General features: G+C 37.9%; 1 protein-coding gene across 1 annotated transcript in view; it reads left to right on the top strand.

The window, feature by feature from the left end:
- Window positions 1-2,376: 2,376 nt before the first annotated feature.
- The window catches only part of dgkh (diacylglycerol kinase, eta), a 78,733-nt gene continuing 63,180 nt past the window's right edge, over window positions 2,377-17,929 (top strand). The window contains 2 exon segments of the mRNA XM_042494573.1: window positions 2,377-2,501; window positions 2,503-2,859. Of these exon segments, the coding sequence (XP_042350507.1) occupies window positions 2,397-2,501; window positions 2,503-2,859 (462 nt within the window). The 5' untranslated portion in view covers window positions 2,377-2,396.

Here is a 17,929-nt window from a genome sequence, read left to right as displayed (position 1 = left end):
TTTTTCTTTTTTTAAATCAGTGCGTTTTACTACGAGGAGCCGTTTCTCCAAAGAAAGAAAAACAACCAGACCTCTTATTGTAACACAGATCTTTATTCTCACACTTCGGAGGCGCTTCACCCGTTTTTAATAGATTTTGATCTTTTTTTACTGCCGTGATTGAAAAAACCCGTCACATTTTATTCTATAAGGTCTTAATTTCTCTTTGATTTCGGTAAAAACAAAGTGAAAACACTGAAAATGTGTTCATACATTTCTGGGATTTTTGGATTTATTCTCTGAGAGTGCGGAGACCTCTTCAGATCGAGGACAGATTTAATGTTTCAGATATTGCAGGCGGCTCTGCCTGCTGTTCTTCCTCGTGGGATCCGGTTTTGCCCACTGTATGAAATAACTTAACTTTAACCCTTTGAAACCTGGAGCGACACCACTTCTCTTTTTCTGCTTTCACACGCCTGTCACAAAGCTGTGAACCCTTTGCAAAAAAAAAAGAAAAACATGGGAAAAAAAGTAAATGAGCAACTTGGTAAGAAACTACAAGAAATAGATGGATTTAGAAAATAATTTTTAATTAATTATTTTTTTCTTTTCTTTTTCATTTTAGTGTATTTAATTTATTTATTTATGTATCTGTTCATTTATGTGTTTGATTTTTTAAAAACTAATTTTCAGTATATTTTTTAGTACTTTTTTACTAATTAATAATTTCTTGTCCATTTTTGAGTCATTTCTTCTTTCCTTGCTCATTGCCTTTTCCCCGTGTTTTTGACAGAAATAAAGCCAGTTTGCGCAGGTTTCAAAGGGTTTCTGTAGTCACTGACTTGCATAAACCAGGAGTCACACTCAGTATTAGAAATTAGATTTTATTTATTTATTAATTATTGGTGAAAGGAACCAAACCACTAGATGATCTCACATTAAGCAGGCTAACACAATAATTCCTATATAAGTTTATATTACTATTGAATGGATTAACAAAATGGAATAATAGGAAATAAACTACATTACACTGTAAAATCTGGCACATTGATCTTACTTCAGATAATCTTAGAACAGGACTGCCTTTAAAAAGAAAAGTAAATGTAACTTTTAGACTTAATTTATGTTAACTTTGTATCTAGTTGTTAAGTTTAGTAATTCTTTTCTATATTTACTGAATTTTGTGAAGTTATTGTAACTTAAAACTGACGAGTGGAATGATCTTGTTCTTTCTAAGTGTTAGCAACTTCAGTAAATCAAGTTCGTCTGACTTAACTTCATCATCACTTGGAGGATTTTGCCACACTGTAAAACGTGAAAAGCTGATTTTACTTTGAAAAAATCTAGAAGACCTATTGCCTTGAAAAATGTTGGTCAGTAGAAGTATAAGTCTTAATTTATGTTCAGACATAAAGTAAACATCAATTAACATTAATAGTTATATTTAATTTCCTTTTTCAAGGCAATCGGTTTGTGAGTTATTTTAAGTGAGATCAACTTGTCTGATTTTACAGCACAACGTTGAAATTAGGAGATCTTCAGGTTCTGTTTTATTTACATGTTTAAGAAAATACAAATATAAACGACTAGTTTTCAGCAAGCAGAATACAGATATACATCACAGTAAACTTGTTTAACTGAAGTTTCTAACACTTAAAAAGATTAATTGAAATTGTCATATTTAAAGTGCAACACCTTCTCACAATTAAGTAAATATAACTAACTATATTATTTAAAAAAAACTTGACATTAATGTCCAGAAAATTTCATTTATAAAACCAACTTATTACACATTTAGAGTTATTCTATAAAACAAGCCTATTTTTTTCTATCTAGCACTTTCTTAAGGTCATTTTCTTTTAAACTTTTATTTTTTTGTTGCTTTTAATGATATATTTTTAGTGGGTTCTTGAAGTTGATTAAAGAAAAAAAATGAGAGTAGTTTGATTACTCTCATTAGGTTTTTTTTAGGGCGATATCAGTTTAGAGTCCATTTTTTAAACGTAAAATCAACTTGTCAGATTTTACAGTGTATAAAGAGAGTGCAGGATTACTCCTCTAAGTGCAGTTTTTTTCTTTATTGATGTTTATTGTTAGTAATTTCTTGATGCTGATTTAAGAAAAAGTGAGCAGTTTGATTAGTCTCACTAGATTTATTGAAGTTTACAGTGTTTTTTTGTTTTTTTTTTAAGAAAAATCAACTTGTCAGATTTTACAGTGTATAAAGAGGGTCACATTTTGGAGGATTATTTCATGATCATTGTCTTAAGTGCATTTTTTTTTTTAGGTTGATTTGACAGGAAAACTGAGAGTAGTTGTGTGGTTGTTTTTTGTGGCTCGGGTGCAGTGCTGGTGCTAAAACAGCCGCTAGGGTCTGCCATGCCTCGGTCGGACATGTCCGCCGGTGAGCGGGGTGGATGAGGCGGGCTTTAGCCTCAGTGTGGACTGGCCGTGCTGGCTGGAGCCATAACCGATCAGCCGAGCAGGGACTGGGGAGGGGGGTTACATATATATGTGCGCCGCGGAGCCCATCCCCACTGCGCCGCGACATGCTCCAGCAGCCCACACACACTCCAGCAAACACCGCGCTTCTTACCGCAGAGACACCGAGAGATGACAGCGCGCAGAGCCGCTTCACAGCCGCTCCACGAGAGGAAGGGAGCGGCGGAGCGGCCGAAGGCTAACCCCGACTGGGTCTGTCTCTCCCCCCGACAGGAGCCGGAGAAAGGGCCGGCGTCCGCGGCGGGGATCCATGCCCATGTGGTGGGGGCTGTCGCCGGCTCCGGGGCGGCGGAGGAGTCCTCTGACAGCGAAGCGGAGCAGGAAGGCCCCCAGAAACTCATCCGGAAAGTGTCCACCTCCGGACAGATCAGGAGCAAGGTGAGACGCCGCTGCCTCTTTGTTTTTCTGGCTGTTTGGAGCTCCGTGTTTATCTGACCGACCTGCTGGCGGGGCCATGCTATGGAGACGTGTGTTTGAGGGGTTAATTTCCTCCTGCCAGTGAACCGCGGTGGCCACTCTCTGCTGGTAGTATTCGCTGTTTGTGTAGGCTGCATGCAACAAGGCTGCAAAGCTCCTGCAGACTAAATAACCCACTACTTTATCTTTTTTTATGTTGATTGAAATTACCTCGATAAAAGCTTTCCTGCACAAGTGTAACAATGTAAAACAATTACAATTTCACAAAACCTTGCTTAACCCTTTGACACCTGGAACATCAGTTATTTTGTGCATTTAAACACTTTTTACAAGTATTTGAGTTGGTTTGATTTCTTTTAAAAACATGGCTGAAAGGGCAACATGCTGTGGAGATGTGTGTGTTTGAGGGCTGTTTTTCCTCCTGTGGCAGCTCACTCCTGGTAGTATTCACTGCTGTGCTGTTTGTGTGGGCTGCATGCAACGAGGCTGCAAAGCGCTTGCAGACTTATAAATAACCCATTACTTTGTCGTATTTTTAAGACGTTGCTTGGAATTTGATTAAAAAAAAACAAACAAACATCAAAAACATTTTGAAAAAAACAAAAAAAAAAATTACAACTTCTCAAAAACTTGCTTAACCCTTTGAAATCTGGAACATCAGCTTTCTTGCACTGCATTCATGAGTATTTAAAACTGAAATTTGAAAAAGAAAAGACAACTTGGCAAGAGATGTCTCAAAAAAATGTAAGAAATTAGGAAAAGCTGACAAGAAAATGACATGTAAATTAGTTTTTAAAAAGAGATGGAAATAATTAGACTTTAATAATAATAAAAACAAAATAGGGAAAATTGTACATAAAACTGTATGGATAATTATTAATTTAGTTATTTTGTTTTCTTTTATTTTTATTTATTTTATAATTATCGATTTTTTTCTTTTTATTGTTAGGCTATTTATTTTACCATTTTTTTTTTTTATTTTTTGTGTGCTAAATTTCAGGTTATTTTCATGTAACTTGTAACTTCCTCCAGTGTTTTTGAGAGAAGTCAAACTAATGTGCTCAGGTATCAAAGGGTTAAACCTATTGCCATTGATCTAAGTAACTTTACGCGTACTGACAAAGTTGTGCAACTTCAATAAAGTTACAACTAGTGTGATTTATTTTTAGAAACCTCGTTTACATGTTTCTCCCGCTCCTCTCAGCGTAACTGTAATGTCAGACAGCATATCACTGCAAAAAGAAACTAACGTTTTAACTGCAAACGCCATCGTCCAGGCTGCCTTTGGTTTTTAAGTTGACTGAATTTGAGAAGATAAGTTGAGGTAATTTTGTAATGATTCGACTCGTCTTCTCAAGTTCAGTCAACTTAAAAATTTAAGGCAGTCTGGACCTTAGTTTTTTCCTTTATTTAAAACAAATAGTTTCTATTTTCAATGTATGAAAAGTAGATTTAATCATCCTCAATAGTAATATTTACAAATAAAACCCGCTCCACTGCATCCTGCTAACATGCAGGTCTCGGTAAGAGGATGCTGTTTGTGCCGTTTCTTCCCTCTGACACCCAAGCTTTCTTGGCCCACTTATCTTTGACACTGTAAATGAGTGTCGTCCTCCCACACCAATGGATCCACTTAATTATTGACTGCCCCACTCCGCCCCATCTACATTATTCAGCACGAGGGTATATTTAGAGACGTGGGGCACGAGAATGTCTCAATATACCTTCATATGCAAATTTCCTCTTCAGTGAGTGCAGCGCTACCTAGAGGACGTGCTGCACAGCTGCAATGAACAGTCATTTTCGATTAATCACCAATTTTTCATACATTTTTAGCAGTTTGGTCTACGTCAGACGTTGCTGGAGCCTGATGGGAACAGTTTTCACTTTTTTTTCTCTGCAACATTAAAAACAACAAAGATGATCAGTTTAGTCTCACATTTAAGAAGATAAAACAAGCACATTTTTGGTACTTTAACCTGATAAATAATAAGTTATAGGTGAAGAAATTTGTGCTACATTGATTCACTTTCAGTTTATACTTTAAACATTTTTATGTTGAGCACAGTCGAGAGTTTGAACCAGGAATACTCAGCCTGTGCTGTTTGGGGGCCACTTTTGCAAAATGAGAAGAGGCCAGGGGCCACAACAGCCCCAGACATGGTTTGAGGATTATAGGACATTTCTAGGATTTTAGGAAGTTTACCTGATTTGAGGACGCTTTGGAGATTTGAGGACGTTCGGAGAAATTTAGGATGTTTCTAGGATTTTCAAATGTTTCTAGGATATTAGAACGTTGTCAGGGTTTAAGGACATTTCTAGGATTTTAGGACGTTTCTATGATTTCAGGACTCTTCCAGGATTGGAGGACATTCCTTGGATTTTAGGACATTTCTCATATTTAAGAACATTTCTAGGATTTGAGCACATTTTTTTAAAGTATTTCAGGACGTTTTCAGGATTGTAGGATGATTTTAGGACATTTACAGGACTTAAGGATGTTTTATGATTTCAGAAAAATTCCGGGATTTTAGGATGTTTCTATAATTTCAGGAAGTTTCCAGGATTGTAGGACATTAGGGGCTCAGCTGGGACCTCTGTTGGGAGGTGCGTGAGATCTTCCACGGGCACTTTTTTGATAAACAGGCTCTATTTTGATGCTGTTTTATGCTCTCTGACACCTTATGATTACTAAAAGTACAAAACAATTCCCAGCGTGAATCTCTTTATATTTATTGTGAATTAAAATGTTTGGGGGGCGGCTGGCACATATCAGGGACCAGATTTGGCCTGCAGGCCGTAAACTGACTTTCACTGTTAAAGGGTGATATTATAGCCAGTATTAAGAGTAAACACGGATCCATCCTGATGTCCCTCAGCTGATGTTTGTTGACTGATTGTAAGTTGATTTTTCCACGCTCGCCTTCTTCTTTACTCACCTCTCGCCTCTGAAGTTACGGCAGGAGTTTTAAAAGTCATGTTGAGTCACGATTAGTCCGCTCTGACTGCAGTTACGGACGTTATGCTAAAGGGATGTGAATTGCATGGCTGGCAGAGAGCCCGGACGGACCTGATCTGTCCTGCCAAACTACGCACAGCAGGCTACATGTCTCACGAGTTAATGCCGCTATCATACTGGCGCGAAGCACTTCTCCTGTGATTGTATCAGTGTGTTTAGCGCGCTGACATCGTGCTAACAAAGGTCTCAGAGTTGTTGTCGTGCGGGTCAGTGAGTTTTTTCTGTGTGTGTGTGTGTGTGTGTGTGTGCTGAGAGTTACTAATGGATCATGCAGGCACTGACTCACTGAGTGTTGTTCCACTGGGTTGTTTGCTCAGCTCTGGACTGTGTGTGTGTGTATGTGTGTGTGTTTGTGTGCAAATGCATGTATGTGTACGCTCGGCCATCACATTGTCCGTGTCCATCCCTGTCCGTCCACTATCTCTGTGGTTCTTTGGTTGCCACAGGCGACCACATCTTTCGTCCCTTATTGGTTGACTCCGGGGCCGTGTTGCCTGTAAGACAGCTGGTTTGGTTGAAGGGGGACGTAAACCGCTGCAGGTCTCATCCGCTGTCTTCTCAGCTGTGCAACCTCTGTGTTTTCATGTAATTTTGGGAAAATTTCAAGGTAAATGACGGTAAATCAAAGCATGCAAGGAGTGAGAAGGAAAATACACTCAGTAGGTTTACATGCACAGTAAAGTGGAGCTGCGGTCAAAGCTTGATTTGGTCATTTAATTGGACTTCTGTCTTTGTCCCAGTATACAAGCACTGGAGGAGAGTCCATTTATTTATGGACGTATGTCTGACTCCGCCAAAGCAGGTGGAGATATGCCCCCTTTCATCTAGTTGCTTTTGGATCTTCTTCCCATTGACTTTACATCGTACCTTTGTCGTGCTTTGTTTTCTTCTCTTTTTTGTTGTTTTTTTTTGGTTCTGGTCTACGAATTAATGCTGTTTGACTTCCGGATCAAAGCCCGGCACAGAGACTGGGGAGCATGCACAGAACGATTACGCCGAACGAGGTCTGACTGAGGCGTATACACGAAGAGCGAATCAAACCCAAACTGCTTTAAGGCCGTTAGTACGACTTCAAGAAATTAAACTTAATATGATTTCAGTCTAACACGTTTGCATCTATTTTAAAAGTCCAGTTTTAGTTGGACTAACATAATAATTCGGATTTTTCTAACATTGTGTAAACATACAATGTAAGTGTGCAGAAATGTCCAATTTAACAACTAAAAAAAAGCATATTTTTCCAAAAAGGAGAATAAAAAGGGGGACACATGCACACACTTTGTTTGACAACAGTAGCAACAAAAACTGCCATCTCCTGTGCTAAATGTTTTATATTTTTTGTGCGGTTTATTTTATTATTGTTTGTTGTTTGTTGTTTATTTTGGATATTTTAATTTTTTTTCACATTTCAATTTGAATATTGAATATTCTTGACTTAAAATATATCTTTGAAAAGATGTACTTGCATTATTACGCTATTATTATTATTTTATATCAGTGGCATAAAATGGTCTTAAAACAACGTAGACAATAATATCATTGATTGCAATGTTTTCTGGAAAAATATGTCGTTCACAAAATTTTTTTTTGTGACAGGCTTACACAAAACACACACAAGATAGAAAAAAAACAAACTCCCCTCGTCTGCAGCTACCGCTACACAAGTTTCTGATTCTGTGGAAAAACTGTGCTGAGTATTAAAATAACATGTATTGTGATAACGTATATTTTGATTTATTAACGTTTCTTCATCTGCAAATTCTCTCCAAATCTGTCTAATGTAAAAGACAAGTCTGTTCATCTCGCTTCAGTCATTTTTGTATCTGCAAAATGTATCCAGTGGACTGAAAAAACAATTGATTTTATTATTCTGGAAGGTTGCCAAAACTTTAATTTATATTTTAGATATTAATAATGTATATAATGAAAAAATCAATACTGAGTGACTGAAATCATCACGGTTATTTGGAGCTAACTTTCCATAGTTGATAGCCACTTACAAACCCATCACAGAAAATCAATATATAGGCAGCTGTAAATAGTTGTTGTTGTTGAGCTGCTGAAGTGAAGCAGAGAGGAGATATCGAGTGTCATTTATCCGCCTCGTGTTCTCCTCCCGTCAGACGGAGTAATGGGATTTGACCGCACAGAGAGGGAATCTGATACTCATCATGTGAGCATCAAACTCTGTCATTTCTCTCCTCCTTTCACGTGTTCTTGTAAACGCATGTTAGAAATTAAAGAAGTACTTCAAACGATTTCCAGTCCGTCTCCGCTGTAGAAAGACGCAGAAACTTTTGAAATTGGCGCTACACGACCAGAGACTATAGAGGAAAAGGCCTCTGGCGTTGACTTTTGCTTAAAAGGTAGAAAACCTACAAGAATGCATCAGAGCAATAAACAATCAACGTCCCTGATTTTGAGTAATGTAATCCGACCTTGTCCGTGAAACACAATGGCGGCCGGCCGAATCTCATGTTACAGTGAAACGGTGAGCTAAAACTGGTTTCTGAGAGCATTTGAAGCAAGACTCGTGACTTATATTTGTAGTGACGTATATTAGTTTTTACCAGCTTCCATTTTTTCCTGTGCAGGAAGCAGTATGGCCGCCACTTCCTTTACAAAGCTGCACTGTTATGGATAAACAGGGTGTTAAAGTCTTCTCTGAAAACATTTTAGGAGAGAAATAGGCAGTGCAGTGACATAATGTTGATTGATTTTCTATCAGCACTGCTTAGTTTTACTGTTTGATTGGATATCTGTCTGTGTTTGAGATACATTTGGTGGGTTTTCATTACAAATTTGCGCAAAACTTAAGTGATATTTTCAAAATGGCGATAAAACATAATTGTGAGATGACTGTGTTTCTACTGAGTGATGTGAATCTTTCAGTATCTCACGATTCAATTCGATTTCGATTCTTGGGGTCACGATTCGATCAGAGTCGATTCTTAATTCAAAATTGATTCCCGATTACTCGATACTCCAGTCTGTTTTGCCAGTGGCATATTATGTTCAGAAAGCAAAGTGTGTATGAAATTATGGAGGTTTTAGTATATACAAGCTTTTTTGTTGCAGAAAACCTTTTTCCCAAGTGTTGGGAATCAGAAAGTGAAAAAATAAACATTTATAAATTATTAAATAAACAATTATTATAGTTCAAAAAATGGACAAACTTTTCCAAAAAAAGTCCCATCATTTTTTTGCAGTTGTTTGTGTATCCCATTATCTCCTGTGATGCTGCAGAGGGCCACACACACTCCTGACACTTCAGAGAGGGCCCCGATTCTCCTGCCTGCAGTCAACACAGGGTTAACGTCCAAATGAGGCCCTGCTGCCTGTTACACTGTCTCCTGATTTACCCCTGTCTCATTACTATTATTATTATTATTACTATCATTATTATTATTATTATTATTATTATTAGTAGTAGTAGTAGTAGTAGTAGTAGTAGTAGTATCATTATTATTATTACTATCATTATTATTATTATTATTATTATTATTATTTTAGTAGTAGTAGTAGTAGTAGTAGTATCATTTATTATTATTATTATCATCATTATTATTTTAGTATTAGTTAGTAGTAGTAGTAGTAGTAGTAGTAGTAGTATCATTATTATTATTAATTATCATCATCATTATTATTAGTATTAGTTGTAGTAGTAGTAGTAGTAGTAGTAGTAGTAGTAGTATAGGGCTACCAGCGTTTATTCTAATGCAAGAGGATTCGGCCAATCACAGTGCAGTTTGCTTCAGATGACGTGTACCTACGTAGGCGGATACAAAGCGTCTGATCGTCTTCCGATTGGCGGACAAGACCAAAACAAACCTCTGACCTCGCCAAAGGAACTATGGGAAACCAAAATGGCGTTTAGCATCGATGCTAATGTACTTTTATCATCGACATATTGATAAAATATGGACGGAAGACACCCAATATCGGATCTGTCATCACCTGTTTATTGAACAAAGTCCCGTAAAAACACCTGAACTCCCAGGCTGGATACCGAGGCTTCGTAAAGAGCGACGATGTGCCGGAGTTTCCCTCTGAACGGCAGCGTTCACCGCCGGAAACAGTAAGACCGACGGTCTCAAAATCATCAAGACTTTTCTAAATGATAAACATTTTAGAGAGTTAAGAATAGACTGTATTTACAAGGTTAGGCTATAATCGATGTTTAGGACTTTTGAATCGAGGGAGCCAGTTCCTGCTGACGAGCACGGAGCCATAGCGTCACGTGACCTGAAAAGTGCAGTTTTGTGAAATCACCTGAAACACCACCTCATGCGAGCATAAAAACTTTTTTTTGCGATAAATTGGAGGATTTTTTTTTTTAAAACTGACATCAGGCATATTTTTTTATTTGCAATTTCAATTTGCGCAACTTGAGAGTTAATACAAACCCTCCCAGAGAGGCAGCTCTGTGCTCTTTGCGGTTGTGGTGGTGACGCCGTGGTTTGCAGGTAATGTGAAAATACGGAAGCACCGCCTTTAGTTTGAGCTACAGCCCCGTGTGTGAGGCGCAATAACAGCCTCCCTCTTTGCTGTCATCTCTCAGCTCTCTCTGTCTCTTCAGACGTGCTGTTGCGGCTCAGGAGAGCTCATAAACGTGACTAACGCTGTAGCTGAGTGATTGAGAGCTGATGGCACGCTGGAGCCTGCTGCAGCTGAACAACAAATAGTAAGAAATTAGTAAAAATCTGCAAGAAAATCACCTGAAATTAGCACAAAAAACAAGAGAAGTGGAAAAAAGGGAAATAACCTGAAAAAAAGTGATAAAATAATAATAATAAATATGAATAATAACAGAAATATGTTTTTCTGTGACATAATTTTAAAAGTATAATTATATTAATTACAAATATAGTTTTCTCAATACTTGTCCCAAGTTATTAAATAATTTTCTAAGGATTCCCTCTCTCTCTTTTTAAGCTAATTTTCAGGTCATTTTCTTATCTTTTACAAATTCTTTAGCAATTTCTGAGACCATTATTAGTTATACCATTTTCAGTGTTTATTATTACTATTATTATTATTATTATAATTCTTTATAGCACCTTTAGAAACAGAGTTTACAAAATTGCTTCGAACAAGAATAAACAATAATAGTACTAATAACAGAATTAAACACGATCAAGATAGAATAAAATTAAAATAAATGATAATAAATAAATTAATTAATTAAAAGATAAACTAAAATCAATGAATTAAAATAGATGACATCACATAAATGCGCTCCTGATTCAAAGGTTTAAATGCTGGTCAAAGGCGTCTGAACGCAGCATGGCAATCCAGGGTTCAAAGGGTAAATAACTCATGCTTGTTTGGGTTTTTTTTTTTTTTTTTTTTTTTTGGATTAAAAACAAATATCTAACAACAGAGCAAACACCCGCACTGACACCGAGGGAGTTATTGTCAGTTCTCCCTCCCTGTTAGGCCTTAAAAAGACCATATCTCTCATCTCTCTCTGCGCTGCCAATATTACAGCTTTTACTACAGAATCAGGACCCTTCATATGCATGTGCACACACACGTGCGCACACACAAAAAGCGAGATATCTCAGCTTGCCAGAGGAAAACCAACCCATCTGGCAATTTGAGCTCATGACTGATAAGACTAAACTGCTGTGACTGTAATTGGTCGGCCCATAAAGACGTCTGCTCACTTATCTGCCGTGGGTCTGAGCCGACGCGCCGCTGAGAGAAGCTCACTGTTTGTAGGAATCAGTCCATGCAGTTAAACTCTGTTATACCTCCATTACCCACTCATTTTTAATTCCCGAGTACGACTGGAGGAGCCTGGGCATCCACAACAATCGAGTCTTTTAGAGACCACTCAGTACGTTTACATGCACAGTTTAGTGGAGCTACGGTCGGAGCTCGATTAGGTCATTTCATTGGTCTACTAATCCCGGTATACGAGCACCGGAGAGAATCGATTTCTTGATGTGTGGAGATGTTCCCCCTTTTAGCTGGTTGCAATAAACCTTTATTATTTCTGCAGTCTATGATGTAGTCCCAATCACAATCATAATGTTTATTTACAGTAATTTAGGGGTAGAAAGCCGCGGTGTCACATGCATATAATCGAAAGAAGCTGAGAAAACTCTATAAGTATATGCTATATTTCAAAAATTTTCACTGCTTTAGCTCGCTGTAAGACAGCCCTTACTGACCGGGATTTGAGGTCGTTATATCAAAAACACCAAACCCCATTAAGAAAAACAGTCATTTTACTCCACTGAACAGAGGAGCTGCTGCTCTGCCGCTGCCTCCAACAGCTGCTGTGGAAGATAAAGAGGAGGCAAGATTCAAATACAGTCAACACTCAGATTCATTTTTTTAGGTGGTTAAAATATGCGTTGCTGCGGCCCCGTCCACAGCAGGACATTATTTAGCTTCTGTGTCGGTGTTGTGGGACTGCTCTTTATTTTTCAGAGGAGGGGGGTGGCTGAGATGAGACTTTTTTATTTAGAATAAATATAAAATGCGACCTTTTAAAGTTGTGTGTCACTCACCTGAGCCAAAATTAAAAACACGAGTCCCTCCTAAGCACATTTTTTTAATGTCTGACCTGTTTTGCAGCATCCTGTCCCCCCCTCATATATAACAAACAGTCCCTATCCATAACCACGGAGGGACGCTGGGACGGCAACAGCACGCACAAATCACAGAGTCCAGTTAAAGTCTGATTTTGTTGTTTCTATGACAAAATATCTTGACTTCCAATCAAGTATCTGGGTGTAATTTCGAGAAATTTGGTTTAGTCCAATTAACTTTGGACAAATACCATTAATCCGGCTTTTTCAAACATCATGTAAACGTACTGAATCTCTCCGTTGAGCTCTTTTGGTACATCGTCCTCTCTGTGTTTGGTGTAATTGTAACTCTGTGCTCTTCATCCTCCGACTCCCACCACATGCTAAAATTTCACCGTGTGATGTGAAAATTACAATGCGGTCGGGGGGAAGGGGTAATTCCACTGTCTGTGATCTCCTTTGTAAAAGTGGACCACATACACGGGGAGGTATACATGTGTCAAGTGGGTACAGGGGATGTTAAGTGATGTTGTTGAGGCCAGTAATTTACACACAATTACCTCGATTACATTCAGCTTCTGCTTTGGACAGAACAGGACACAACATTGCAGAGCCGAGGTGCTGCATCGGAGTATGGTACGCAATTATGTGCAGATATTATCTCTGCAAACCAGTGTCACCACTTCTGCAGCACGTTCAGAGGTAGAGATTCCCTTATCTACAGCACCGTGTGGCAAACTTCCCGTTAAAGTCTCAATCAGTCTTTCAGAAAGGAGGAACGAGTGTTTCTCAAAAGGAAGTACAAGTCATCTGAGTGGGCAGAAACCACAGTACTTTCAGGAAAGCTCTGGGAGCATTGTTGGAAACTTGTTTCTCGTACATGCGGAAATATGAAAATTAAATGGGATTTGGATATTGTGTAACCCAGTGGTTCCCAACTGGTGAGTCGTGGTCCAAAATTGTATTGTGGGTCAATTATAGATGGACATCCTGCTTAAATAAAGATGAAATAAACAAAAAAAACTGTGATACATTTGTTGGGTGAAGTTCGATGGAAAGAAAGTACATGAAACTTCTCAAATAAGCTCTGCGGATTATGTTGTGTAACCAGGTCATGATTTGTGGAATAAGACATTGCTGTTGAGTTTTTCATTTGTTTTCAATTTTATCTTTTTTTTTTTAATGTTATGTATATATATTTTTTAAATTTTTATTTATTTTTTAATTTTTATTTTTGTGCTTTGAGCCCCACAAGCCAAGTGCCATTTAGTTCCACAATATTGGAGAGAAGGCTGACATCTCTACGGCTAAGAGGAATTTTTTAAATGTTATCTATTTATTTTTTGTGGGTGAACTGTCCCTTTAAATTCATACAGTTACTTGTCAGAGTCGAGGTGACCACAAGACTCCCGTAAGTGACTGAATCTGGCCAAGAAACAGGAACATAACTTGCCGTGAAAACCACACACTTCAGTTTTTGTGCATATTAAACTGAGAAATCCTTAAACATCCGTAAGCAGCACTGATTTAGTACCTGGCAAGCGTTTGTCAGACAGAGTCATGCAAAAGACGAAGAAGTTCCCATTTGAGCTTCAGCAAGAAAAAAGAAAAGAAAAAATCAGGAGGACTTTTTGGAGCCTCAGAGGACTCTGTAATAAAAAAAAAAGCCTTGAAACTAATATTACTATTAAGTATATCAACTGAAAATGTATCTAACTATTTTAATAACCGATAAATGTTTTGAATTAAGACAAAATAAGACATTTGTGGACAGCACTTGATTATCATTAACTATTTTTTGATGTTTTAGACCAGTGGTTCCCAACAAGTGGTTTGGGGTCCAAAAGTGGGCTGTGCGTCCGCTCTGTTTCTAAAAAAGACACTCCATTTTGAGGTACAGCGAATTTTTGGCACAGAGCTTTTCTTTTGAAGGGCCAGTCCTGTATTTTTTGCCATATGTTTTATTTCTTTGTGTTCTGAAGGAATATGTTAGTTGCATTTTGTTAAAAAAAAATGGTTGAAAATAGTTATTACTTGCAGCCCTGTTCATTTAACTTCCCATTTTTAAATCTTGTGTGTGTAATACACACAAGATACATTATTCTCACCCTTATACATTATTCTCTGTCCCCTCTGTAAATTTGGAGATTTTGCTGTTTTTGCAGACAGAGGTCCTCATGAGTTCGCAGTTTCAGGAGTTTGACTTGTGGGCGTGGTTAACTGATCTGTTGATCCGATCAGAGCCGATCAGAGTGGTGGATGAGAGGAGCAACTGCTCCAAATAAAATAAAGCACCTTTAGATGCGGTGGATGAATTTTGATGTTTCACCTGCTGCTCCATCTGTGCCCAGAGTATACTCTGTGCTCCGAGAGCACGGTCCAGTGTATAACTGAATGGTATTTATGTTCCAATAGCGCTCTGAATGAATGGTTCAGCTCCAAAATTACGCGGTCAATATGTGGCAGCAGATGTTTTAGCCCTCTTAAACTTGGGCAAATTGTCTTGATTTCTTTCAAAAACATGGGACAAAGGCAATGAGCAACAAAAGAATAAATGACCCAAAAATTAGATAGAACGAAAGAAAAGGACAAAGAAAACAAAATACAAACAAGGAAATAAACTGGAAAAAGTGCTTCAAAATTATAACAATTTTGTAATATAATTTTAAATATTTAATTCTGATGATTCTTTTTTTTTTTTGACAGTTTTAGGTATTTCCTGATCCAATTTATGAGACCACTGATTTTCCCAGTTTTCTCAATTTATTTCATTCATCATGAAATTTGATTTAACCCTTTGAAACTTGACCAAAGTAGTCCAAAAGGTTCAAGAAGTTAGTAGTAGTTAGTAAAAAATAACAAAAATACCCTGAAAATTAAAAAGAAGAAAGGAAAACCTGTAAAAAACAAACAAATTAAATGAACAGAAAAAGTGCCCTAAAATTTGAGTAATTCAGTAACATAATTTTAAATATGCAATTAGGATAATTATTAAGATTTTCTTTAGCCTGTTCTACTGATCTCTTGCAAGTTTTGGCACATTTTTACCTCATTGCCATTTTCGCAGAACGAAGTCACACTATTTAACTCAGGGTCAAAGGTTTAAAGGTTTAAGGTTGATATCGCTCAAAGAGTAATGAACTAAATAACTAAATGTGTGGGGAAACCCTGTTATTTGATCCCAAGAATGTCGGTGAAATGGATCACGGCACAATCCAATATTTAGGACTAAATTAGCAGCCCTCTTAGGTTTGTCATTTTACGAATCTTTAACACTTTTAAAACAATTAAGCTAAGCAGAAAAGGAGGTGGAAAGTCGAGCATTTTTATCAGATTAATTACACAGAAACCTCCGTGAGGCCCAGAGGGGGCCGCTAATTGGTTTAGGACCAAGTGCTCTGGAGCTGTGAAGTGAAAAAAGAGGCTGTAGCGTTTAAAGGAGTAAGTTTGTAGACGGTGATTTTTGAATGTGAGCGAGCAGTTTGACCGTTTGTCGTCAAAGACAGGACGTCGGCTCGCTCTGCTCTCTTCATTTAACCTTCCAGGGAACTCCTGCTCCGCTCTTATCCCCCAGCCACAGCTGCTGGACTCATTTGAACCGCCTGGGCCTTTGTCCATTGTGTAAGTGTGTGTGTGTGTGTGTAGTTTAGAGTCGGGGTGTGTGTGTCGCCCTGTCGGTGGCCGGGCAGTGTGGGTGTAAGGTACATGGTGCTCAGGTTACTCGTGTCTCTCTGGCACAGGACTGACTCGGTGTCTCACAGTTTAGCAGAGGAGCAGCACAGAGGCAGGCTGAGGGGGACTATTTATAGATCACTTCTGGCCTACTTGGCAACAGGAAGGAGACGAAGACAAGGAAAGGAACTATGGAGGCCAAGGAGGGACAAAAAAGAAAATAGAACATCCAACTAGAGCAAAGTTACTTCTGCTGCTCCGGCTGGGCGGAAAACATTCAAGTTTTTCCTCTTTTTTAACTTCTGTGGCTCTGAATCGTAACCCTCTATGGTACGCATCATGCCAGTTAATTTTTAAAAAGTAAAGTTTTTTTGTCAAAATACATTGAGTAGACATGATTTTTTGGGGGGGTGCACTGGATGAGAGGAGAAGCTGCTGCACAAATAAATTAAAGCACATTTAGACGCGGTGCATGAATTGTGATGTTTCACGCTCACAGCGCCTGATGTTCTGCTGCTCCATCTGTGCCCAGAGTATACTCTGTGCTCCGAGAGTGTGGTCCAGTGTATAACTGAATGGTATTTATGTTCCAAAAACTTCTGCTGCTCCGGCTGGGCGGAGAACATTAAAGTTTTACTTTTTTAAAAACTTTTGTGGCTCTGAATCTTAACTCTCTATGGTACGCATCATGCCAGTTCATTTTTAAAAAAGTTAAAAAAAAAAAAATGTTGTCATAAAATAGATTGAGTAGACATGATTTTTGGGGGGGTGCACTTTTCGATATGTTACCTTAAAAGCAACAATCTTACCATAATTATAGTGTAAGAGCCACTTAATCACAAACTGTATACTTGGTAAAAATGTTTGTGTTGGCGTACGATTCTGATTTAACATAACAGTTTCTGTGTGTTTTAAGCGGCAGACTAGTCATCTACTCGGGAATAAATCAGTGTGGAAATGTTTTGTTTTTTGAGAAACTCGGGGTTAACAGGCAGGGCACATGTCGTATGTAAACAAACACGGCGTACATGTCAGGCATCTTATTTCTCTAGCCTCTTGCTGACGATATTAGCCGTTCTATTTCAACAATGTTGGACTGAAAAAAACATGCAAACTGAAATCTGGTTGTGTTGTTCTGTTGGAAGATAGTGATTTAAACCTGCAGTGAGTAAGAGGAAAAATGAATTAATGTAAAGTAAATAAGTCACGAGTAGAGGAAAAGTCCGCTAGCTGCTAAGCTAATTTATGCAATGTAAAATGCCATAGGCTTATGCTAATAATGTTAGCATGTTGTATACGTGGGGGAAACGTGAATTACAGGAGATGGTTGTTTTGTCTGTGATACTTGACAGTTATTATTTAGCTTTTATACTTTTGTTTAAAGTTATTAATCCATGTTTTTGAAGATGTTAAATGAGCTGAAGAAATTGGCTCATATCGATCGCCGACCCCTAAATCGAATCGAATCAAAATCATATTGAGGCAGACTTTGTGATATCGGCAAATATAATATCATTGCCCAAATTATCGATATATAATATGGTGTCATGACAAAACCATTGATTTGCATCTCTAAAAAATTACAAGAAAATTACCCAGAAAAAAAAGAAAGAAAGAATCTAGCCATTTTTTCAAATGTTTTTAAAAAATAAATAATTTCCTGTATCTACCAATTTCTTTTTCAATTTCTTTCTCGTTTTTGGAAGAAATTGCACCAAATTGCTCAGCGATCAAAGACATAAGTATTTTTGAAAGGTGTCCGAAAACAGCACAAGGAAAGTGATGCTGCTCCAGGTTT

Source organism: Plectropomus leopardus, chromosome 10 (assembly GCF_008729295.1).
Source record: "Plectropomus leopardus isolate mb chromosome 10, YSFRI_Pleo_2.0, whole genome shotgun sequence".
Lineage (NCBI taxonomy): Eukaryota > Metazoa > Chordata > Actinopteri > Perciformes > Serranidae > Plectropomus > Plectropomus leopardus.
Note: the sequence above shows the minus strand (reverse complement) of the source record. Positions and strands in the feature narration are given on the sequence as shown.